The sequence below is a fragment of the Columba livia genome, unplaced genomic scaffold (assembly GCF_036013475.1).
Source record: "Columba livia isolate bColLiv1 breed racing homer unplaced genomic scaffold, bColLiv1.pat.W.v2 Scaffold_140, whole genome shotgun sequence".
In the NCBI taxonomy this organism is placed as follows: domain Eukaryota; kingdom Metazoa; phylum Chordata; class Aves; order Columbiformes; family Columbidae; genus Columba; species Columba livia.
The window spans coordinates 342159-368323 of record NW_027043036.1 but is presented as its reverse complement, the minus strand read 5'-3'; the positions used below and the strand labels follow the sequence as shown (position 1 = coordinate 368323).

At 51.3% G+C, this 26165-nt stretch overlaps 1 protein-coding gene across 1 annotated transcript; it reads left to right on the top strand.

Annotated features, from left to right (window-relative positions):
• Nucleotides 1–11248: 11248 nt before the first annotated feature.
• On the top strand, nt 11249–11734 carry LOC135577811 (olfactory receptor 14J1-like; the record flags this gene model as incomplete). The annotated part of the gene is made up of 1 exon (XM_065047932.1): nt 11249–11734. A coding segment is annotated over one exon (486 nt), but the record flags the coding sequence as incomplete, so codon positions are not given.
• Nucleotides 11735–26165: the final 14431 nt, after the last annotated feature.

Genomic DNA, 26165 nt, shown 5'->3' with positions numbered 1-26165 from the left:
GAGGTGTTTCCCTGTCCATGTCTCTTCCCTGTCAGTGCTCACAGACCATCCCACCCTCTGTGCCCTCCCCCTGGCCCTACAGATCCTGCCTGTTCACAGGGCACTGCCTGGGGGCATCTTCCTGTCTGCAGGCTGGAAAACAGGACAGGTCAGACTAAGGCTGACGGGTCCAGCCAAGGTGATGCAGGTGCTGTGCACAGGCAGAGGGGTGGGGAAGGGATGTCATGAGCCTTCTGGCAGATGGACTGATCACTCAGAGCTGCAGTTCAGGTGTCTCAGTGACTTGTTTAAACATGAAAGCTCATTTTCATTTTATCCTTTCCTGCACCCCCCAGCCCTTGGGAGAGGAAACTGAAAAGACAGGCTCAGGAAAGCTCCTTATCTGTCTGGAAATCCTTGTATTGATCTTCTCCTTGAGGCATCCACTTGGAAAAATGCTGGGGGTGATCTGGATGTATGAGCAACCCTGACCCACACAGCACCCTCTTTTCTGCAGAAGCACCTTTCCTGCCCGATAGGGTTTGCTCCTCCACCACATCTTCTCCCCTCAGTGTAGTTGGGATCTCCCGGGCAGGCTGAGCGCTGACCCTGGCAGGCGGCAGAGTCCCTGCCCGGCACAGCCCTGGGGTGCAGGGACCCTGCTCTGCAGGACAGCCCTGGGCACCCCTGCCTGCACATTTACATTTACACCCCACAGCCACCCTGGGGACAACGCAGCATTCACGTCTTGTCACTCTGACAGTGCAGAAGGCAATCCCTGCTCTGCAGCACATCCTCTCCTCTGATCAGAGAACCTCTGAGAGCTGTACTTACATCTCTCGCAGGCTCTGCAATGTGACAGCTTTCTGAGATCCTACCAAGATATGCAGATTCAATGCCCTGCAGCCACAGGCTTCCTATATCTGAAGATTTCTCTTCAAGTGACATCTTAGCATCCTTCCACCCCAGACTGTGTTTCCTTCTCTGTGCCCGGCTCCTGTGCCCTCGGTGCTGCAGGCAGAGCCCTCAGCCCTGCTGCGTGTGCAGAGGAGCTGCTCCTGGGCAGAGCTGTCTCTCTGCAGCGCTGCCGCTGCCATGAGCTCCCTGTGTCCCAGGAGCCCAGCCCAGCTCAGCAGCACAGGAGCAGCCCTTGATGTCCCTTTCTCTGTCCCCTCTGGGCACATCGAGGTCTCCCTCGTGCTCCAGTGGCACAACTTCGAAGTTGAAGTAATCAGTGATGTTGATTCTCTCTCCTCTTCAGAGACATTTCTTTCCAGCATTGTATTTTTCATGTCAAAAAATAAATTGGTATGACAACCATCTTTCTTGTCCCATCATTAGACAGGACACAAGGAATGTTACAGCAAAGGATCTAATTTCTCCAGGCTAGGGGAGGAATATCTTCAGTTGAATGAACTTAGGCATTTTGTTCTGGTTTTGCACTCCTAGGTCTAGAGAGACATTGACCAATCTCTGGCCATGTCATGTCTGTGCTCTGATTCAAAACCTTTGCACACATGGGCTCTTGGACACTTGGTACCAGGTTTCTTGTGGCAGGTCAGAGCTGGGCTGGTGCCACAGCTGGGGTGGCTCAGCCCAGATGTGAGGCAATGTCCTCAGCCAGGGACCTGACTGGGGGAGCTGGAGCTGTCAGTGCTGCAGACAGAGCTGTGACACGGATGGAATGAACTGCCAGGCAGGGTGGCAGGAGTGAGTTCATCTGGTCTGCAAGGACAGCAGCCTCCAAGCACAGCAACAGTCCAGGTCAAAGCTCAGTCCAGACCTGGAAGGCAATTCAAGGGCCCCATAATGAGCTGTTACTACTGCAGGAACAGTTAAAGGAGAAACAAAGACACTGTGTGGACACTAATGAATATAATAAGAGGTGAGAATCCCTGTGTCCTCTCGTTCTCCCTCTTCACCTGCAAGGTCTCTGAGATCTCTGTGGCTGGAGTCAGAACAAGCAGCAGTGCATGGGGATCAAGTCAGGGGTCACTGGAACTAACACAATCCTTTCCAGTCTATGGGACAGCAGGGGCAGCATCCCAGGAGCTGGGACAGCAGGACGATGTCACAGTGAGGCCACTCTCCATCATCTTGGAAAGCCCATGGAGACTGGGGGGACTCCCTGACCACTGGCAGCTCTCACACAGTGTGTGCACTTTTCAAAATGGCCAATGGGTGACCAGGGGAACTAAGGGCTGTGCCCCAGAGCATGTCCACTGGGACCCCATTTCTGGGTGTCTGGAAGAGAAGGTGACGGGGTTTGCCCAGGGCAGGTTGTGCCTGTCCATCCTCTTTGCTTTCTGTGAGGAAAGGACAGGGTGGTGGATGTGGGGAGAACATTAATGGTCTGTTACCAGTGGTGGTCTGTTACCTGGAAGTCAGCAAGGCATTCAGCATCATCCCCCACAACATTCTTGTGTCCAACGTAGGATATTATGGTCTGTGTCAGTGTGTAAGTAGATGGGTAAAAACAATCTGGATGGTTTGGTTTGGAAAGGTGCTGTAGAAAGGGAGAAACTTTCCAGTCCTGAGGACAGTCCAGCACTGGAAGCTGTTTCCCAGGAGTGCGCACCCACTCTGTCCCAGAAAGTGACCAAGATGTGTTTGGATAAAGCCCTGAGCAATCTGGTCTGACCCTGCTGTGAGCAGGAGGTTGGTCAAGACACCTGGCGAGGTCCCTTTGAGCCTGAATGGCACTGTCCTTCCTTCCCCTTCATGTTTTCAATTTAGGGACAGCTCTCAGATTTTTCCCTGAGCACAGGAATAATTCACATGTGCAGGGCTGCTTTGCAAGTGCCCCCAAACTGTCCTGACCACAACTTTTGCATTCCTTTTCATTTGCCCCAATCCAGGGTCTAATGCCCTTGCAGAAAGAACATCCCCCCTTGTTAATCTGTTCATAGCAGGTTGTTCAAGAGGTGTCAACATCCATGTACAGAGTCTGCACAGCAGCCAGGCAGCAAAGCCACCGTTACAGAAATGGAGATGAGACACTTGACCAGCTCCTTGCACCCAGATATCAGCGTGACATGTCTGCTGAGATTCCCGGGAACACCTGAACTGTAAGAGCAGAGCATGTGAGTCCTGGTTGGGTATCCTGGCTTGTCTCCTGACCCATGTGGTGCTTCAGGCTGTGAAGAGAATCAAAACCAGCCATTGCACTGGGGTAGTTCCATTTTACACGTGTCACGCAGGGCAGATGAAGGGAGCTCAGAACTCCAGACTCTGCGGCACTGTTGGGACTGCAGAGACTGGAAATGCAGGTGACAGTGTGTGTCAGTGCACACACATAAAGATTCTGGCCTCCTTTGGGCCTTTGTACTGACCTGGGATCTGTTCCTTGGCCTTCTTTGTCTCAAAAAGAAACTATTCCCCTACATCACCTCCACTGCACACCAGGATAAAAAAAAGAAGAAAAGTTATGAAAGAAGGATGATTTTGGGGTAATTCTGTCCAAGAGTTGTAGTCTTTAAATGATTTTTAAAAAAAGTGAGAGAAAAATTCTTGTTCTAAGAACTTCTTGCAAGACACAGCTACTGAGATATAGGAGATGTTTTGAAAAGTAAGAATGACTGTTAGGAATGAAATTAAAGAGGTTTAGTTCATCATCATGATCATCATTGAGAATAAGGAGTTCCCTGTTACTGCTACTAGTGCCAGCACCACCATTGACAAACATCTTCAGAGCATCTCCATTGTTCCTGGGCTCCAAAGCTCATCCTGCTCAGAGTTTGACAGGATTGCTGCAAACCCCTGTGACCCAAATCTCTACAACTGTCTCTGCTCAACAGCCTCTTACCCCAGGAAGGGGAAAACTCCCAATGCAGACACCAACCCAGTGCCCAACCTGCCTGGAGAGCCAGGACAGTTGTGCCACACAACAGCCACCTCTGAGAGAAGCTAGAGGTGATGGAACTGAAACGGTTTCAACCCAAATCAGAGAATCATAGGATCATTTAGGCTGGAAAAGACCCTTAAGAACAAGGAGTCCAACCATAAATCAAATACTGCCAAGTCCACCACTAAACCGTATCCCTAATCGCCACATCTCCACATCTTTTAAACACGTCCAGCAATGGAAGCTCCAATCCTGAGCTGGCAGGACACCACTGGCTGCAGTTGGACATAAGATACTGGTCATGGCTGTGAGTTCAGCCCTCGCTGGCAGAATGTCTCACACCCTCACTGAGGAGGGCAGGGGGCTGGGAGATGGGAGCACGTTTCAGTTTCCAGATCCCAGCACAGAGCCCAAACCATCCTGCCCTTGGACTCTGGATCCCATTTCCTGAGATGCAAAGCTGTTAAAAGGCATGAATACTCCTTCAAGTGTTTGCATAATTTGTCTAGGAATGTTGGTTTTATATGCTTATATTTAAATATCTATAAAATAGTACACTGCATCTGTGGTACCCCCTCTGGCAATGACAACTGAATAGGCATTTGCACTGTAAGGCTCCATACCTCATCCACAAGCACACATCTAAGTGGTTCAGATGAAGGGTGGTCTGGCAAACGTCACCCTTTGTGTCCCCAGGTGATGGACACTGCTCATGTGCCTCTGCAGAGAGTGGCAGGAGCTGGATCCCCTTCTCGGGACAGACTCCTTCCAGGAGAGACACAGACACAGGGGGAACTCATCAGGGCTTTACGGCATTTCACTGGGCATCAGTTTGACATATTGGGTGCTGTCCTGTGACTGCCCTTTCTGCACAAATTATCATACAAACACAACCATTTAGTGAGACATGGCCATAAAGGGGCTGTTATGGACAAGAAAGCTCACCATGAAATCTGCAGAGAGAGAGGAAGTTCATAATAAGCACCAGGAAGAACCAAGAAGCTCGAGGCCTCTTCTGAAGAGCGGGAGGCCTGAGCAGCTGTGATTGGCCATTGTAGGTGTGGGAGAGGGTCAGGGCATGTCAGGGAGAAGCAATGAGATGGCTGATGGCTTCAGTGAACCCTTCCAGCCACGTCTGAGCCCAGAAATGGAAAGCAGTTGATGTCTGCAGGTGGAGGAGGAACAGGAGGAAGATTTTCCTGGGAATACGGAAGGAAGAAAGGCCTCTCTTGGGCTAATCCTGTATGGCAGTGCCATTTGCATGCTGTGGGCATGGCTGTGCCTGGGAGATGGGGAACGGCTGCTGCTGGGGTGGCTGTGCTCAGTCATGGCCCATGAGCTGACCCTGCTCTGCTCCTCTCTTACACTGCCCACACTTGGATGGTCCTCAGGAATCATCCATGAACCTGGTGGATCCATGAACCTCCTGGAGTGATGGGTAAGGATCCAAATGGAGGATTCAAGCAAGTGTGAGATAGGCACATTGAGGTGATTGGTGACCATTGCCAGGTGAATGAAAGAAGCTGGGTGAGTTGTGATTTGCTCACAGGCATTTCCAACTCCACAGAAAACCAGAGCCTTGCAGTTAAAGCAACAGCATTTGACATAAACACCACCCGAAAAACACAAAACACTCACCCTGACCACAGGAAAAGCCTTGAAAAACATTGGAGAAATATCTACCAGGTCCCAGGGGTCAGGGCTCAGCCGTTCTGTTGATGAACAAGCATCAAGGGCTGACATGGCATCAGAGCCACCTCCACATGGCCCTCACCACCTGGAACCAGTGTCTCCAAGTCTTTCCTTCACCAGCTTCCAGGGACAGGGACCTGCACTGGTTGTTTCCTTCACAGCTGTGTCAGTGATGGCCCTTCGTGGGGTCCCAAACACCCTCAGAAATTTAGGGTTTTCTTCTGCCTTTCACTTCATTGGAGGTTTGTTCTGTTTCAGTAGCTGCAGTTCAGAATTACGACACCAGAGGGTTCACTAGCATCTAAAATGCTCGTGGAAGTCAAGGCTCTGTGCATCATTATCCTAAAGGCTTCAAGTCTGGTGTGGATGATTAGAGAAATTTCAGGAATAGCCAAACAGAGAGCATTTCCATCATAAATAGCAATAAAGCCAAATTTCTTATATTTCCTTCCCTGCTCTCCCTTCCCTCCCTTTCCAGAACAGGTGGCATCAGCAGGTTCCAGGTCATATTTATGTGGAGCAGCTCCTGACAGACACTGAATATGTCAGAAAAGTGGGTGAAGATGGAGGCAAAGAAGCCATGAAGAACCTCAGTCCTGTCTGATTCTACTCTTATGAAGTTCATCAGCAGGCCCACGTTCACCCTGTCTATTCTCTTACTGCAAGCGAAGCTCTGTCAGCTCATCTTGCTGCCATTCCTGTGCAGGTATCAAGTCCAGGGCAGCTTTGTCATCATCCCCACATCCGTGGACAAGGTTTCTAAATTCCTTCTTTGCAGCTTCCCCTGCTCCCACCTCCTGTGTGCGGCCCTTTGCCCTGGAGCTCCATCAGTTCAGAGGAGCAGCCTCACAAGATAAATGCTTTTGTTCATGGGTACTTGGAGAGATCATTCTAGTGCTTGGAGCAGACTGTCCTGTAAGGATTATCATATTTCCTGAGCTCCTTCACCCTCCAGATCTACTTTCATGTCACCAATTTGCCCACCATCCCCCAGTATGTCCAAGTCTTCTCCTCTGGAGACCACCAGCCTGTGCTCTGCTGCTGGCCTTCCTCCCTCCCCTCTGGTGCCTGGGACCCCACTGTGTCCTGCTCATGACAGCCAAGGTGGACACTGATGTTCACATCCCTCACCAGGGTTTCCTTCTTTCCCAGTTCCAGATCCAGGCGAGCATCACCCTCGTTGGCCCATCAGGCAGACATGTTAAGCATTGACCCAAGATCCTTTGGACTGTTGGCAGCTGCAGCTCTGCCTGGCCAGTGAATGTCAGAGCAATTACAGTTCCCCATAGGAACGTACTCATTGACTGGTGAGTTGCTCGAGTTGCCGACAGAAGATCCATTTCTTCTCCATGATCAAGTAATTTGTGGCACACAACATGTTGTCACGCTGTACTGGGCTTACATGGCAAAGTCTTGGAACTGGGGGTGAGTGTGGCTGTGCTACAGTTGTCACCTCTCTGAGAAGACAACAGGAGTTTGACCAATGACAGACAGAGCCGATTTCAGCTGCTCCAAGATGGACCCAGTCCTTGCCAAATCTGAGCCACTCAGTGATGCTGGCAGCACCTCTGGGATATTGTATTTGAGAAAGGGTAAAAAATGCTGCACAAAAGCAGGTGGGAGAGAGGAGGGAGGAGATGTGAGAGAAAAGCACAGCAGACACCAAGGTCATATCCCATAGGACCCAAGCAGGTCCCTCAGCAGGCCAAATCCTGCTCTCCTGAAATCCTGCTCTTGGCCTTGTTCTCATCTCCCAGGAGCCTCAGCTCCACTTTCCATCCCTGACTGTTCCATCCTGACCAACTCTTTCTGGTTTGTAAGTGTGAAGTCCCACAGGGCACCTCACCCCACTGACTCCTCAGTCACCGATGTCAAGAAGATGTTGTCAATGGGTTCCAAACCCTCCTGGAATGCTGGTACCTTGCCGATATTGGGATATCTCAGGTTTGCCACGAGGACATGGCCTGGAAACATGAGGCTTCTTTCATTTGTCTGAAGGAGGCCTCATCTCATTCCTCTTCCTCATCAGTGAGTCTGTACCTGATGTCCAGTCACCTCAACATTGCCCATGTTGTTCTGCCCTCTCATGCTGACTCCTCAACCTTCAGCTGACATTGTCTGTCCCCAGGCAGAGCTCCACGCATTCCTGCTGGTCTCTCATATGAAGGGAAACTTCCCCTCAAAGTCCAGACCTCTGACATTATGAGTATCAGACGCCCAAGGCCCCACAGTTTCTGCAGGAGATGGTATTTGTAGTGCCCTTCAACTCCACATCCTGGTATCTTGGGAGAGACACCCTTATCAGGATAAGCCGTCTGCATGCAAACATTATGAGCTGAACAAATGGAGCTTCAGTCAAGGGAGAGTGCAGACCTTGAGAAAATCTGGTGTTCACCCATCAGAAAGCTCTAAAGATTTAAAAAGGGAAGTGACCAGTTCTGTATCAGGGCAGGAGAACAACCCCATCCATCAGGACAGAGCAGGACCTGACACGCTGAGCAGTGACCCTGAGGAGAAGGGCCTGGGCACTACAAGGTCCCCACACCAGCCCGTGGTGCACGCTCACCATGAACAAGGCAGCTGCACACGGGGCTGCATGAGGAGGAGCGTGGGGACCCAGACACCTGCAGTTCTCATCCCATTCGGTTCAGCACTGGTGTGACCCACACACACGCGTGTGTGCCAGTGTGCGGCTTCCCAGTTTGGAGCAGCAGGGAGGAACTGCAGAGTGCAGGGCTGTGCCAAGGCAGGTTCAGCACCTTGTGCACATGGTGTGGGGTGCTGAGGGACCTGGGCTGCTTTGGCCCAGCAGCGCTGGGGAGGCTGCAGCAGTGCAGGAGTAGCCTGAGAGTGCTTGAAGGGCGGTTTCAGAGATGGAGGATGTTTCTCCACAGTGGGAAAGAGCATGAGAAAGAAATAATGGCCAAAGTGCGGCTGGGGAGGTCCAGGCTGGACATGAGCAGAAAGGAATGTGATGGAAGGGCAGTGCTGTGGGGGAGCAGGTCAGCAGAGGGAGTCTGCATCAGCCCAAGGCTTTGTGCTTCAAGGACCAGCTGGGGAGGATGGAGAGATCTCAGCAAAGGAAGGAAGATGCTCAGACAAGAGCAAGGTGGGGCAGCAGGGGGGATGTCTCCAGCCTGCAGGGACAGAGGTGCAGGGGATGCCACAGCACAGGACAGGCTGTCGTGGAGATGATCAAGGGATGTAAAGAGGCTGAAAGCCCCACCAGACATGAGCTCCTTCTCCCCTTGGCTGTGGCTGTTGTCTGCACCTCTGATGCCTGTGAGGAGACACCTTGTCCTTGCAGCACAGGGGCCTCATGGCCTCCTTGTCCCAAGGCAGGAACCTGGGAGGGGTGGGACCATAGTCCTGCCCTTGGCCTTGCACAGCCCCACATCACACTGTCCCAGGAAGGGCCCTGGGCAACGTGGGAGGGACAGGATCTGACTCCCCAGGGTTGGGGGTCAGGGCTTAGTTCTTTGGTTAATGAAACACATCCAGGTTTACGCAGCATCAGAGAGACCTTTACTTTGCTTTTCCTGACCTGTCATAATTGCCTCCAGTTACTTCTCTAACCAGATCCTGGGAACAGTTTCTCAGTTGTGTCCCTCAGTGTGACCAATTAACATTACAAGAAACTTTGGAGTTTACATTTGACTTTGACTTCCTGAGAAGTTTCTTCAGCTTCCCCTCAGGGTCTGAGGTCCATGGACTCAGCACCAAAGCCACCAGAGGGGTCATTAAAGTGCCTTGGGCTGCTCCTGTGCTGCTGAGCTGGGCTGGGCTCCTGGGACACAGGGAGCTCATGGCAGTGGCAGCGCTGCAGAGAGACAGCTCTGCCCAGGAGCAGCTCCTCTGCACACGCAGCAGGGCTGAGGGCTCTGCCTGGGGATCTCAGGAGACGAGCAAGGCAGAGAGAGATTAAAGGTGGTCAGGACTGGGAGGATGACTGAGAGCTCACTGGAGGAGAAACCTTTGCAGCCCTCGCCATGGTAAGTCTCTGGGTGCAGGGCAGTGCAGCTGTAGCTCCTGGAGGCATCTCCTGAACCTGGCACAGGCACAGCTTGTGGGGTCTGTAAGGACGGGGCTCTTGTCAGGCCATGTTGAACAGCTGTGAAGCCGGGTGAGCACCCAGGGGTGCCCAGGGCTGTCCTGCAGAGCAGGGTCCCTGCACCCCAGGGCTGTGCCGGGCAGGGACTCTGCCGCCTGCCAGGGTCAGCGCTCAGCCTGCCCGGGAGATCCCATGGCAGCAGCTGTGGGTGGAAGGAGCGACCCCCGGCAGGGCAGGCAGGGAGCTTGTGGGGTTGAAGGGGGCTGTGTGGGTCAGGGCTGCTCAGAGCTCCAGATCCCCCCACAGACATGGCAGAGGGTCCTTCTGAACAACAACATCAACACAGGAACAGCTGCAAGGGAAGGAGTCTGTGCTTTCAGTTTTCCACTCTTGCTCGTCTGGGTGTGCAGTGGGAGATGGGGATTTATTTCTCTCTTTGGAGCAGACACTGAGACCCCACTTCTCGTTAGGACGTGTCTGAGCTGCTCCTGAGCCCCTGCACACACAGAGCTGCCCCTGGGCAGTGCCAGGAGGTGTGAGCAGGACAGAGCTGAGCACACAGCGGGTGGGACGGGGTCTGTGACACTGACAGGGAGTAGACCAGGAACAGACACACAGCTGCAGGCAGTACAGACGTGGGCAGGGAGAAGGAGCTCCTACCAGATATGCCAGGGGCGGGATTTAGGAACCCCCTGCAATCACCCGCAGTTCAGACACATTTCCCAGTGCAACCCCTGGTCTCCTCTCCTCCCCAGCAGACCCTCTGCCCCAAAGCCATGGGGTCCAGGTCACGAGTCTCCACCTCAGCAGCTGGACCTCCAGGTGAAGGGTTCCTGCAACGTGGTACTCAAAAAAGGTGCTAAAGGTACTTGCTCTACAGTGTCATTATGTGAGTGGCAGCAGCACAGCCGGGTCAGGAGAAGGTTCCACAGCATGCCCGTCTGCCTTTCTGTCCTTGCTTTATTTTCTGGTAGCACTGCAGTGTTCTTCCCCGTTTCTCCACCTGTCCCTGGCGCTCTTGCTCTCTGGGGTTGGGGTGCGAGTGGGGGTCAGTTTTTGTTCTGACACCAACACAGGGGGTTTTGACCCAAAGGTGTGTTCACGGAAACCAGATGCCCAAGCTGCATTTTAAACTGTGATGAACAGTTTTTCTCAATTGGTAGAAAGAGAGAACGAGCGGAAACATCCCTCCATCAGGAAGGGGGTTTTCCATGAGAAACAGCCTGTTTATTTTCCTCAGAGAAGTCTCCCCTAACCTGTCACTGTCTTTTCCTCCTATGACAGGTCCTCATGCCCACAGGCAGCCAATGTCCAACAGCAGCTCCATCAGCCAGTTCCTCCTCCTGCCGTTCACAGACACACGGGAGCTGCAGCTCTTGCACTTCTGGCTCTTCCTGGGCATCTACCTGGCTGCCCTCCTGGGCAACGGCCTCATCATCACCACCATAGCCTGGGACCAGCACCTCCACACCCCCATGTACTTCTTCCTGCTCAACCTTTCCCTCCTCGACACGGGCTCCATCTCCACCATTCTCCCCAAGTCCATGGCTAATTCCCTCTGGGATTCCAGGGCCATCTCATACTTGGAATGTGCGACGCAGCTCTTTTTGTTTCTTTTCTTGATCACAGCAGAATATTGTCTCCTCACAGTCATGTCGTACGACCGCTACGTTGCCATCTGCAAACCCCTGCACTACGGGACCCTCCTGGGCAGCAGAGCTTGTGTCCACATGGCAGCAGCTGCCTGGGCCACTGGGTTTCTCAATGCTCTGCTGCACACGGCCAATACATTTTCACTGCCCCTGTGCAAGGGCAATGCCCTGGGCCAGTTCTTCTGTGAAATCCCCCAGATCCTCAAGCTCTCCTGCTCACACTCCTACCTCAGGGAACTTGGCCTTATTGTGGTCAGTGTCTGCTTAGCATTTGGCTGTTTTGTGTTCATTGTGGTGTCCTATGTGCAGATCTTGAGGGCCGTGCTGAGGATCCCCTCTGAGCAGGGACGGCACAAAGCCTTTTCCACCTGCCTCCCTCACCTGGCCGTGGTCTCCCTGTTCCTCAGCACTGTCATGTTTGCCTACCTGAAGCCCCCCTCTATATCTTCTCCTTCCCTGGACCTGGTGGTGTCTGTTCTGTACTCGGTGGTGCCTCCAGCAGTGAACCCCCTCATCTACAGCATGAGGAACAAGGAGATCAAGGATGCCCTGAGGAAACTCATATCTTAGTGTTTTCTGAAGCAATGTACTGCCCATCTGCTTCTACACAGGAGTTTTAATGTAGCTAATTACAGGCTCAACCTGTCATCTGGATTTTCTGTTGTTATTTGTTATTTTCTTATTGCGATGATGTTTTCAGCCCCTTTTTAATCCACTGTCTGCTTTTCTTTTATAGCCACTGGCTGTTTAAATGAGGAACAGTACACTTCTTGTCTCTAACCAAAATAAAGATTCCTGTAGTGACTTGTTTTTCACTATATCCTTCCTGCAAGGCCTTTTTGCACATTCAGGGACAGTTCCTGTGCGTGGGTGGAGGGGAAAACAGCTCTGGCATGGCAGCATCCGCGAGGGAGCAGCAGCGCTTTTTCTTCCAGAGCTGTTCTGGTTCCACTCCCACACTCTCCTTCTCATCCCTGGTGTTGGTGCAAGGCCTGAGTGCTCTGGCAGCTTGGTCACCGTCCTGCTGTGTGTCAGTGCTGTGGGCGCAGGCAGGGACAGGCAATGGGCACTTGTGTGACAGAGCTGGCCTCAGTAACAGTACTTCCACAAGAAAAAGTGATCTTTTTTGGGTGGTGCATGATGGTTTATATCTTCTTGCAATGTTTCTCTCAAGCATATTCCTACAAAAGTCACTCACAGATGAAACACCGGTGTGCAGCTGAACAGTGTGTGTGTGCAGGGCTGGCACACAGCAGTGTCCTCTCACAGCCAGGCTCCTGCCAGAGACCTGCAGGACCAGCAGAGCAGGGGCTGGGCTGTGCCCCTGTGCACTGGACACCCCATGGAAGGAGCCCCAGGTCAATCACCATGGACTGGCCCCTCACAACCACCATTTTCAATACTGGCCTTTCACCCAGAGAATCTGTTCTTCCCTCCATGGATGGACACTCAATGAATAGTTCAGCAGTCTGTGTTGCTTTGTACAGATGGGATGTGAGCACGCACATCTTGGATGTGAGGTGACATGAACACGAGTGAGCACAAACATCATCAACTGTTCCTTGGGGTTCCATGAAAACCTGTGGCACACACAAGGTCCTGAGGTCACTTCCTGTTGGAAGTAACACCCCATGGGAAACTGCCTGAATGCAGCACTGGGTTGTGCTTCCTTAATTGAGCTCCCCGTGTCCATTCCTCATGATGTGGGACATCTCAGATTAGTGCAGAGCAGGGTGACTCACCATAGCTGAGGTGTCTCCCACCCCTTTGGAGTGGCAACGGGAGGCCAGAGGGACAGTGTGACTCCTACCTCTGTGTGTAAAAGGGACAGACTGTCTCTGAGCATCCCTGGGTGCAGAAGGGGTCCTGAGACAAACTCAGATCTGGATGCCTGATGGAACCCTGGCATTTCTGTGTGTGACTCCAAGAACAAACCTCAATGTCCCAGTGAGATTCATCTCAGCTGCTGGGACAGGCTCATTGCAAGTGCTCCTGTCTGCTGTCACCCTTGCCTGTGATTCGGGGTTGTGCTCTCAAAAGCAAGACAAAGTGGTAAAAGGGTTTCCGAGGTCTTTGGAAAGGCAGATATCGAACCCATCTGCATGAAAAGCATGAAGGAGAATTAACAGCTGGTCAACCTGCCGCCATACCCGGAATTTTGCAGGGTCACAGACATGGTGTTCCTTGGTGTCCTAGTAGCCAGATCAGTGATCTCTGGGCTGGAGAATTGGAAGCTGGGTGGGAAGTGGCTGGACAGTCAAGCCAAATGTCATCAGCGGTACAAAGCCCTCCGTGCAGCCAGTTACTAGTAGCATCCCTCAGTGACCAGCACTTGGACCAACACTGTTAAACGTCTTTATTCTCCCTCTCCATGATGTGACGAGTTCACTTTCAGCTTCTCTGTGGATGAGGCATAGTTGTGAGGAACCCTTGAACAACCTCGCCTGGTTAACCCTGCCTGGAGCAGGACAGTGAGACAAGTGAGACAAGGGCTTTCTTCAAACCTGAAGTTATTCTGCGATTCAATGAATCTTTCCCTTGGAGAGGATTTTGAAGGCAGAATAAGCAGAGGAAGAATAAAAAGAATAAAAGACAGAAAAGGAGTTCTAAATGTTGTCAACAAAAAACCAGCAGTTGCTCTGAAGAGTGTTTTTCAACTCAAATCTCTAGTAGGGAATATATTTGATAAATTTGATAAAACGAGTATACTTTTATCTGATCAGGGCCTGGGCCATAAAAAAGGTGATGGATAGTTATGGTATTATGAGGTCAGTTGTGTCTCAGACACTCATAACCCAGTCAGAATCCTGTGGCTGTGAAGGGGACAGTGAGGCCAGTTGTGTCTCTGGAGGTGACAGCCCAGCAGCAGGGACATGGCTGGGAAAGAACCTCAGTCTAAGTATGACAGATCCTACCCAGGAAGAGATCTTGGAGACAGGTTGTCACATCCATCCCACCTGAGAACATGGTGGGACAGCAGCAGGGACATGGTCGTGTGTATCAGAGAAGCTGAAAGGCCAGCAGCACTCATGGGATTTAGGAGATCATGGTGAGATTACTTCTCTCTGGTCAAGTGCAAGACCACATGAAGAATAACAGGTTGGGATCTCTGCTTGATGGGCAGTTTCTGAGATGGTAAAGCTTCCAAAGTAGTGGGAAAAAGCAGCAGAGAAAAAAAACTAAAGCCACCAAGTGCAGATGGGGAAGTAGAGACTGGTTATCAGGAAGAAAAAATGTCACTGTAAGAGCAGTGCTGTGGGGCAAGAGGTGACCCAGAGGGAGCTGGATCAGCCCATGGTTTGTGTTCCAAAGAGCAGCCAGTGAGGGTGCAGACACAGCAGTGAAGGTGCAGAAATGCTGGGGTGAGAGCAGGTGGGGAAGCGAGATGGGTGTCTGCAGCCTGCAGGGAAAGAGGGGCAGGGGTAGCACCGTGTGGAACAGCCTGTGGTGGAGATGGCAAAGGGCGCTGTAAGGCTGGAAGGGACCCACAGAACCCAGGTCGGTGTCCCCTTGGCCAGGGCAGTTGTCTCTGCAAAAAAGTCTAAGAGAAGGAAGAGCCCTGAGCCATGTGTTTACATCTCATCTGTACAATGAAAACATAGAGTTTTGCCCTAGTGTTTCATAGAATCATTTTAATTTTTAAGTTTCATTTCATTTAACTATATACGTAGTAGTAGTAGTATATTATACTATTTTTATTGTCTTATTAAAATGCTATTTCTGAGCCCATGAGTTTCTCCATTCCCTTCGGTTATCTTCCATATCGCACTTAATAGGTTGGGGGACTACGTGAGCAGCTATTGTGGTCTTAGTTGCTGGCTGGGATAGAACATTGAGAGAGAAGGATAGCAGTGGCTCAAGAACTCTTGAAAATCACTTTCCAAGATGATGGCTTTTTGTTTGTTTGGTTGGTTGGTTTTGGTTTGTTGTTTTTGTTTGTTTGTGTTTTTGTTTTTTGTTTGTTTTTTGTTTGTTTGTTTGTGGTTTGGTTTTGTTTTAGTTTTTTAGTGCGTAAAAGCATGAGAAAGGAAAACCATCAGAAACTACAGCTCTGGAGGTCCAGAGTGCAGTCAGGATAAAGAAACGTCATTCTGAGCGCAGTGCTGTGGTCATTCAGAGGGACTCTGGATTAGCCATGACCTTGTGTTTCAAGAACAGCTGGTGAGGATGGAGAGACAGCAGCACAGGTGGGGACACACTGGGCTGAGAACAAGGTGGGGAAGCACATGCAGTGTCTGCAGCCTGTGGGGAAACAGCCACAGGCCTGGGACAGTGTAGGATGGACTGTGGTGGAGATGGCCAAGGGTGCTGGCAAGGCTGGATGTCCCTGAAAGAGCCAAGGTCTTTGTCCCCTTGGCTATGGCTGATGCCTCTGCCAATGAGGCCTAAGAAAAGACACAGTCATCATGGCCATGGGGCTTCTTTGCCTCCTTGCACACCCGCAGGGAGACAGGGAGGTATGACACTGTTGTCCTTCACTTGGCATCACACTCCCCACATCCCCAGGAAGAACCTGACTCACACGTGAGGGACAGGATCTCCCTTCCCAGGGGCAGGGGCTCAAGGCTTGGCCATTGTCCTTCATCAGACAAACCAAGGGCTTTCTCAGCATCAGAGCTGCTGCACTTTGCCTTTGCCTGATGCAATCACAGCCTCCAATTACCTGCTCTAACGAGTCCCTGGGGAGGCTTTGTCAGGAACAGCCCTCAGTGGGGCCATTAATGCTTCAAGGTACTTTGGAGTTTGTTCTGGCTTGGACTTCTTGAGCAGATTCTTCAGCCTGTCCTTGGCATCTGAGGTTCATGGACTCAGCACCAAATACGCCACGGGGCTCATTAAAACACAGAAAGCCCTAACGAGCTATGTTTCTTTCTGTAATTTCCTTCACATCTTCCAGACATGTAGAACTAACTGGTGAGGTTTCAATGGGACACTTGCTGATGAATGTTTCAAAGAAGATTTCATAAAGGAGGGTTTTTTCTTTCCAGGGTGTTTTCTATCATTTTCCAGTGTATAGAAGAAGCGACAGCAGCATTCTACACTGGACATTGATCCCGAGGGTCTCCTGAAGACATCTGGACAGGCAGGAGAACAGTCCTTGAGGCTGGACACTGTATGGACAACCTGGCTCCTCACCCCCACCCCCAGTCTGCCGGTTCCCTCATTGGCCACCACAGATTGCATCACTTTTCCTACATCAGTTTAATAAACAGCAAAACACTTTCCTCAGCTGTGTGTGTAAGCTGGATCTGGTGAGGTCCAGCATCCACAAGGGACACCCACACAAGAACTGGTTTAGACAGAGAGATAGGAGAGGATAGAAATAAACACAATGAACGTGTTGACTGCCATGTTAATTAGAGCTCTGAAGAACGGGGCAAGTTTGTAACTCCCTGAAGCTCAAAGCAGAAACCAGACAGCTGAGAGGCCACTGAATGACCAAAGAGCAAGTGGAGGAGAAACCTGAGAGCACTGGGAAGGGCAAACGTCCAGACAGTGCTGGAAAGTTGTCCTTGGGCAGGGACATTTAATCAGGAGAGGTGGGAACTCCTGAATGACGAGGGAGATGAAATCATAGAGTGTTGGTAATAGAAGTACAGGGGAAGACCAATATTTCTTATCCTACCCTTAGTGTACTTCCACATAATTAACTTTTTGGCTTTTTTCTTTTAAATTTTGATATGTTATAAAACAACTAAACAAAAATCTCAAATCAAAGAAAATACCAAACCAAACAAAATAAACAAAACCACCCACAAAACCAAAGCAAAACAAAAACCAAACCAACCAACCAAGAACAACAACCAAAAACAAAACCCAAACCCCAAACCAACCAACGAACCAAACAAACAAAAATCCCGAAACAAAAAAGCAACAGCAAAAAAGCTGACATTTCCAGACAAACATCAGTCATCAGCTGTCTCACCATAAACAGCCAGGGCCATTTTAGGGGCCCAGTGTACCTGAGGTGCTGGCCTGGGATTGGCATCTATCACACAGGACCTGGGGAGACCAGAGCACCTTGCAGTGCAGGTGGAGCCTGGGCAGGGGTTCCCGGGGCATCTACACTGGCACCAGGTGTTTGTGTCCCTGGAGCTGAAGACATTCGTGTGCTAAATCCATGCCCAGTTCTGGAGAACTCTTTCCTTTTCAAAGAAAAGAAACTCCCCTAAAAGGACTTTAAAATAAATAGAAAAATAAATAAATAAATAGAAATATAAATAAATAAATAGAAAAATAAATAGATAGATATATAGATAGATAGATAAATAGAAATATGTTGACACCATCCTCTGCTTTGGATCTTTGTCTTCAGTTCCTCTTATTTTAATTTTCATTGACATCAACTGACATCTGATGGGCCTGCAGGCATGAAGCCAAGATCATGTTGTGTCTTGCACAGCGCCCCATGCCCTCTGAACCTTCCCTACCCAGGACTCCTCACACGTTGCCCAGAGCGAGTCACACTGAGGTGTTGGCTGGTTCACTGGCTGAGATGTTGGTTTAGATGGTCACCTACAGCACAGGTGGATCCTGCCCCATCATCACCTGCTCTGCTCCAGTCTGAAACAGAGCCCAACATCACAATGGGATCATGAGAGAACTGAGGTTGAAGGGACCTCAGGAGTCTGCAGTCCAACCTGTCACCAACTGGGTCACACCGAGGTGTTCAAGCCTTGATTCAATCAGAGCTTTAGCAGGACTAGAGAAGTGATCATCCCTTTGTACTGGGCACTGGTGAGGCTGCACCTTGAATCCTGGGGTCAGTTTTTGGCCCCTCATGGCAAGGAAGACATTGAGGTGCTGGAGAGAGTTCAGAGGAGGTGACAAGGTTGGTGAAGGGTCTGGAGCACCAGTCTGACGAGGAGCGGTTGAGGGAGCTGGGGCTGTTCAGCCTTGAGAACAGGAGGCTGAGGAGAGACCTTATTACTCCCTACAGCTGCCTGAAAGGAGGTTTTATCATGGAGGTTGTTGGTCTCTTGTCCCAAGTAGCAAGTGATAGGACAAGAGGAAATGGCCTCAAGTTGCACATGGGGAGGTTTAGATTGGATATTAGAAAGAAATTCTTCAGGGAAAGGGTTTTGAAGCAATGGAGCAGACTGCCCAGTGAGGTTGTGGAGTCCCTGTCACTGAAAGGTGTTCAAAAGACATACAGATGAGGCTCTAGGGACATGGTTTATTGCCAGAATTAGATTATAGTTGGACTCAATGATCCTAAGGGTCTCTTCCAGCCACAATTATTCTATCATTCCATGATAAGTCATGTTTGCTATTTTCTTTCTCAGAGGACCATGCAGCCTCCCTGAGAGCCAGGACTTTTCTGAGGTGCTGGAGAGACGTCTCACGGCCACACCAGCCTGTTCCACCAGCACCTGTCTGTCCCTTCCCAGACCAAACCTTTTCTCCATATCCCAACCTTCCAGGCGAGTTTCTGGGACACAGCAAATGCTGTGCTGGTCTTCTGGGCTTGTTCAGAGAGAACAGCAGGCCAACATGTTTATGGGCTCTCTGTGCACCCCAAAGCTTTCCTGACCATTTTTCTCCAAGCTCCATTTGCGCCCAACCTTTCTGGTCCATGATCTGTACAGGAGGGGATTGAGCAGGGATGTGGGGAAGGTGGAGAAAAAAGGCTTTGTCAAACTGACTCGGGAGGGCTGTTCTGGGCATCCCACAGTCCAGGATGGGGCTGCTGTAGAAAACAGTGGCACAGGTGAGGTGAGAGGTCCAGGAGGAGAAGGCCTTGTGCCTGTCTACACTGGGGTAGAGAGCAGTGATGCATTCATGGGATGCCCATGTGAACAGGAAGGGGACAAATGGCTCCAGGGGACAGAATGTCTTCCAGCCAGTTCTTTACCCATCACAGATACACCATCCAGGCCATGAGCTGCAGCTTCTCCAGGAGATGCTGTGGGACACGGTGTCAAAGGCTTTACTGCAGTCTAAGGACACAACACCCACAGCCCGTGTGGTGGATTCACTCCCCACGACAGACTTTCCCTCATCTGCTCAGCCGGTCACCTTGTCACAGAAGGAGATCAGGGTGGTCAGGCAGGACCTGCCTTTCATCCAGCCATGCTGATTGGGCTCGATTGCTCGTCTCGTGTGTGTGACCTCACAGTCCTTTCCCAGCCCTGTTCCTGCTGTTGGCCAATCCCCTGCAGAGGCAGAAGTGACCTCACAGTCCCCTCCACAGCCATTGGTTCCTACTGGACTATGAGTTCCTGAGACACAAGTGACCACATGGCATCGTACCCACCATCACCCTCCTTGTGGTCCAGTGTGTGAGCAGATCAAACTGAGCTGCTTTCATCAAATGTATCCAATAGATTTCCTATCAAGGGTTTGAGTGGAGAAACGTTCCTCAGAGGAGCTGCTGTATTTGCTCTGGGGCATTTTACATCTCTGCTTCTGCTTCTGATTTTTTCTTCTCCTTCCTCTGTCTATTCTGACGTGGTAGAGCTCTCCAAGGAAAACATTCATGGAATCCTACAATAACGCAGGTTGGAAGAGACCCCTGAACACCATCTCTGTCCCACTGACCTTTATGGCAGCCCAAGGAACAGCTGACAGCATTTGTGCTCACTTGGGTTCATCTCACCACATGCACACACTGGACATGCACATGATGTGTATGTTTACATCTCATCTGTACAATGAAAACTTTTGACCTAGTATTTCATAGAATCATAGAATGTCCTGAGTTGGAAGGACCCAAAGGATCACGGAGTCCAACTCCTGTCCCTGCACAGTATACCCCACAGGTCACCCCGTGTGTCTGAGGACGTTGTCCAGTCTCTTCTTGAACACTGTCAGGTTGGGGCTGTGACACCTCCCTGGGGAGCCTGTTCAGTGTCCAGCACCTCTGGGGGAAGAACCTTTTCCTCATGTCCAACCTAAACCTCCCCTGACACATATTCCTGCCATTATATTTGGCTCCTTCACTAGTCACCACAGAGAAGAGATCAGTACCTACCCTTCCTTCTCCCCTTGTGAGGAAGCTGTAGCCACCATGAGGTCTCCTTTGAGTCTTTTCTTCAGCTCTGATGGTGAGAAACCCCTTGGTTTGCTTTCTGAAGCAGAAAAGAGAAGCCATGACATCCAGCCTCTTTCCCTGCAGGCTGCAGACACCCATCTCACTTCCCCACCTGCTCTCACCCCAGCATTTCTGCACCTTCACTGCTGTGTCTGCACCCTCACTGGCTGCTCTTTGGAACACAAACCACGGGCTGATCCAGCTCCCTCTGGGTCACCTCTTGCCCCACAGCACTGCCCTTCCAGTGACATTTCTTCTTCCTCATATCCATTCCTTACCTTCCAAGTAGACTTCTTTTTTCTCTTTCCTGCTTCTTCCCACTATCAAGGAAAGCTTGACCATCTCATAAACTGCCCTTCGTGCAGGGAACCCAACCCGTTAGGCTTCTTGTGGTCTTTTATCTGACCAGAGAGAAGTCACCTCGCCATGATCTTCTAAATGCCATGAGTGCTGCTGGCCTTTCAGCATCTCTGACAGACACGACCATGTCCCTGCCGATGTCCCGTCATGTTCTCAGGTGGGATGGACATGACAACCCGTCTCTCTTCCTGGGTAAGACCTGTGGGCACTTGGGCAGATGTTCTTTCCCAGCCATGTCCCTGCTGCTGGGCTGGCACCTCCAGACACAGAACTGACCCCACTGTCCCCTTCACAGCCACAGGATTCCGCCTGGATTATGAGTGTCTGAGACTCAGCTGACCTCATAATACCGAACCCAACCATCCCCCTCCCCATAGCCCAGGGCCTTACCAGATAATAGTATGCTTGTTGTATCAAATTAAACAAATGTATTTTCCTCTAAATGTTTGAGTGGAGAAACTTTCTTTGCAGTAACTGTTGTTTTTATGTTGACATAATTTCTATCTCCTCTTCTGCCTCTTTTTTTTTTTTTTTTCTTCTCTGCAGATATTCGTGAACCTGAACATCTTTTTGCTTCACTCTCCTTCCCAAAGCAGGGTGACCAGGTGAGGTTCTTCAAGGTCTTTGCTCAGCTTTGCATCATCTCCGTCACAGCACAGAAGGGAGGATAAAGACCTTCAGAAGTTTTGGCCCAAACGCTGGTCACTGGGGGATGACACACTAACTGCACAGAGGACACTGCATCGCAGATGATATTTGGGCTTGATGTTTCAGTGAACTTCCCACCAAGCATCCACTTCTTCAGCCCAAACAGCATCAATCAGGCTATAAGGACACCACTGGAGACCATGTCCAAGGCCTGGCACAATTTCATACACACAACATGCCTGTCTTTCCCCTGCCCAGTTTGGTTCACAAGTCTCTTTCTTGTCCTTCAAGTGCCTGCAGATGGCTGCAGGACGACTTGTCCCGTCATCTTCCCAGGGACAGAGACAAGCTGACCAGCCTGTGATTCTCCCAATTGTCCTTCCTGCCTTTCTTTAAGATGGGTTTGACGGATGCCAGGATCTCCTCGATTGCACTGTCATTTTGAAAAGACATTCCAGAATCATAGGGCAACGGAGGTGAATCTCACTGGGTCAGTGGGGTTTGTTCCCAGAGTCACACACAGAAATGTCAGGGTTGTGCCAGGTGTCCGTAACTGAGTTGGCTTTGTGGACCCTCATCTGAGGCAGAATCATAGAATCATAGAATACTCTGATAGGAAGAGAGCCTTGGGATCATTGAGTCCAACCATAGCCCAGCTCTCGCACTAAACCATGTCCGTGAGAACCTCGTCTAAACACCTTTAAACCCCTCCAGGGGTGGTGACTCCCCCACTGCCCTGGGCAGCCTGTTCCAATGCCTGACAACCCTTTCCGGAAAATACTTTTTTCCTAATACCGAATCTAAACCTCCCCTGGTGCAAATTGCGGCCAATTCCTCCTGTCCTATCACTTGCTACTTGGGAGAAGAGACCAAGACCCGCCATATTCCAACCTCCTGTCAGGCAGTTGTGGACATTGAGAAGGTCTCCCCTCAATCTCCTCTTCTCCAGGTTGAACAGCCCCAGCTCCCTCAACCGCTCCTCATCACACTTGTGCTCCAGCCCCTCAGCAGCTTTGTCGCCTCCTCTGTACTCTCTCTAGTACCTCAATGTCCTTCCTGAGATGAGGGGCCCCAAACTCAACACAGGATTCAAGGTGCGGCCTCACCAGTGCCAAGAGCAGTGGCACAATCACTTCTCTAGTCCTGCTGGCCACACTATTCCTGATACAAGCCAAGATGCTGGTGGCCTTTTTGGCCACCTGGAAACATTCTGGCTCATATTCAGCCAGCTATTGCTCAACACCCGCACATCCCTTTCCACCAGGCAGCTTTACAGCCACTCCTCCCTGAGCCTCTAGCCCTGCCTGGGGTTGTTGTGACCCAAGTGTAGGACCCAGCACTTGGCCTTGTTAAGCCTCAGCCAATAGGCCTCAGCCCCATGATCCAGCATGTCCACATCCTTAGGCATGGCCATCCTCATGTCCCACGTCATGAGGAATGGACATGGGGACCTCAGTTCAAGGCAGCACATCCTAGTGCTGCATTCAGGCCTTCATGGAACCTGCAGGAATAGCTGATGGTGTCTGTACTGAGTCAGGTTCTTCTTATGTACATGATATGCATGCTCATATCTCATCCATGCGGTGGAAACATTGGCTTCTGACTTATTCATTCAGTGTTCTTGTGTTGAGGGATGAACAACCTCTCTCAGCTGGGGTGAAGGGCCAGTGCAGGAAAAGGTGGTTATGAGGGGCTGGTCTGTGGTGACTGTGCTGGGCCAGTTTCCCCAGGTTGTCCCATGAACATGGGCACACACCAGCCCCTGCTCTGCTGGTGCTTCAGGGCTCTCCCAGGAGGCCTGGCTGGGAGAGGACACTGCTGTGTGCCAGCCCTGCACACTCACACACTTCAGCTGTTCACCGGTATTTTCTTCTCTGGGGTGTTTGCCAGTTCAGCCCTCCCACCCCCTCCTGAATTGTGCCACCCCCCTGCCCTCTCCCCAGCCGAGCCAACAGAGCAGCCACACTGGAACTGGAACTGGTCCCACAGCAGTGGGGACCAGTGGGAATGAAGGACAGTGAGAATGTTCATCCAGCTGGCATGCTGAGTGGGTCTCCAGCACAGGCAGCTCCAGACCCAGGTCCAGACTGGCTCCCCAGGACAGCATGAGACATTTGGCCCCACTCTTCTCCTGGAACACCCCATCTCCCCACAGAGCCCTTTCCCAAGACAGCTGAGCTATGCTGACGTGGCCAGCTGTTCCTGTCCCCCTTCCCACGCTCCATACAGCTCCGACCTGGCGGTGCTGCTCTGCAGAGCAAGTGGGCTGTGGTGCCCAGGGCCATGGGGTGAGTCCGCAGATTCACGTTGGTCAGGGTGGGAGGAAGACCCAGCTCAAGGTGGCTCCTGCTCAGTCCCCCTCAGCACACAGACATGGTTCCTGCAGCCCCAGAGATCCCAGAGAGAGGATTCTGGGCAAACAAGTCAGTGCGGGGTCCTTTATTTCACTTTATACACACGGAGAGTATGGGTCCTTATTTACACAAAGACTATGGGACACGCCAGACAGGTAAATATGGACACAGCCATAAGAAGACAAATAATTTTGCGTATGGATAGCATTAATACAACCAAGAAAAACAAACACCAAAGAGAAAAAAAAAAAAAAAAAAAGAAAAAAAAAGAAAAAAAAAGAAAAAACAAACCAAAACACAGAAGCTATAGAACTCAGGTTGAACTAGCAATGTAGCAATGCGTTATATTACAACTGACATGCAGAAGCAGGACGTCACTTCATTACTGCTTTTGAAAATCGAACACTCATCACTTTCCTTATTGACTCCTTGAGTTCCCTGTTCCTCATGCTGTAGATGAGGGGGTTCACTGCTGGAGGCATCACCGAGTACAGAACAGACACCACCAGATCCAGGGATGGGGAGGAGATGGATGAGGGTTTCAGGTGGGCAAACATGGCAGTGCTGATGAACAGGGAGACCACGGCCAGGTGAGGGAGGCAGGTGGAAAAGGCTTTGTGCCGACCCTGCTCAGAGGGGATCCTCAGCACGGCCCTCAAGATCTGAACATAGGAGAAAAGAATGAAAATAAAACACCCAAATAATATGAAGAGACTACCCACAATAAGCCCAAGTTCCCTGAGGTAGGAGTGTGAGCAGGAGAGCTTGAGGATCTGGGGGATTTCACAGAAGAACTGGCCCAGGGCATTGCCAGTGAAAATGTATTGGCTGTTTGCAGCTGTTTGCAGCAGAGCATTAAGAAAGCCAGAGGCCCAGGCAGCTGCTGCCATGTGGACACAAGCTCTGCTGCCCAGGAGGGTCCCGTAGTGCAGGGGTTTGCAGATGGCAACGTAGCGGTCGTAGGACATGATGGTGAGAAGTTAAAACTCTGCTGAAACTAAAAAGACAAACAGAAAGGGTTGTGTAGCACACCCTCCATAGGAAATGACCTTGGTGTCCCACAGAGAGTTGGCCATGGACTTGGGGACAATGGTGGAGATGGAGCCCAGGTTGAGGAGGGCGAGGTTGAGCAGGAAGAAGTACATGGGGGTGTGGAGGTGCTGGTCCCAGGCTATGGTGGTGATGATGAGGCCGTTGCCCAGGAGGGCAGCCAGGTAGATGCCCAGGAAGAGCCAGAAGTGCAAGAGCTGCAGCTCCCGTGTGTCTGTGAACGGCAGGAGGAGGAACTGGGTGATGGAGCTGCTGTTGGACATTGGCTGCCTGTGGGCATGACGACCTGTGCAAGGAGGAAAAGGCAGTGACAAATTAGAGGGGACTTCGCTGGGGAAAATAAATATGCTGTTTCCCACGGAAAACCTCCTCCCTGATGGAAGGATGTTTCAGCCAATTCTCTTTCTACCAACTGAAAAACACAGTTCATCACAGCTTAAAATGCAGCTTAGGCATCTAGATACTATGAACACACCTCTGGGTCAAGACCCCTGTGTTGGTGTCAGAACAAAAACTGACCCACACTCCCACCCCAACCCCAGAGAGCAAGAGCACCAGGGACAGGTGGAGAAACAGGGAAGGACACTGCAGTGCTACCAGAAAATAAAGCAAGGACAGAAAGGCAGACGGGCATGCTGTGGAACCTTCTCCTGACCCGGCTGTGCTGCTGCCACTCACATAATGACACTGGAGAGCAAGTACTTTTAGCACCTTTTTTGAGTACCACGTTCCAGGAACCCTTCACCTGGAGGTCCAGCTGCTGAGGTGGAGACTCGTGACCTGGACCCCATGGCTTTGGGGCAGAGGGTCTGCTGGGGAGGAGAGGAGACCAGGGGTTGCACTGGGAAACGTGTCTGCACTGCAGGGGATGACAGGGAGGTCCTGAATCCCATCTCAAGCATTTCTGGTAGCAGTTAACTCTCCCTGCCCATTTCTGTGCTGCCTGCAGCTGTGTGTCTGTTCCTGGTCTGCTCCCTGTCAGTGTCACAGACCCCGTCCCACCCGCTGTGTGCTCAGCTCTGTCCTGCTCACACCTCCTGCCACTGCCCAGGGGCAGCTCTGTGTGTGCAGGGGCTCAGGAGCAGCTCAGACCAGTCCTGACGAGAACGGGGGTCTCAGTGTCTTCTCCAAAGAGAGAAATAAATCCCCATCTCCCACTGCACACCCAGACGAGCAAGAGTGAAAAACTGAAAGCACAGACTCCTTCCCTTGCAGCTGTTCCTGTATTGTTGTTGTTCAGAAGGATCCTCTGCCATGTCTGTGGGGGGATCTGGAGCTCTGAGCAGCCCTGACCCACACAGCCCCCTTCAACCCCACAAGCTCCCTGCCTGCCCTGCCGGGGGTCGCTCCTTCCACCCACAGCTGCTGCCATGGGATCTCCCGGGCAGGCTGAGCGCTGACCCTGGCAGGCGGCAGAGTCCCTGCCCGGCACAGCCCTGGGGTGCAGGGACCCTGCTCTGCAGGACAGCCCTGGGCACCCCTGGGTGCTCACCCGGCTTCA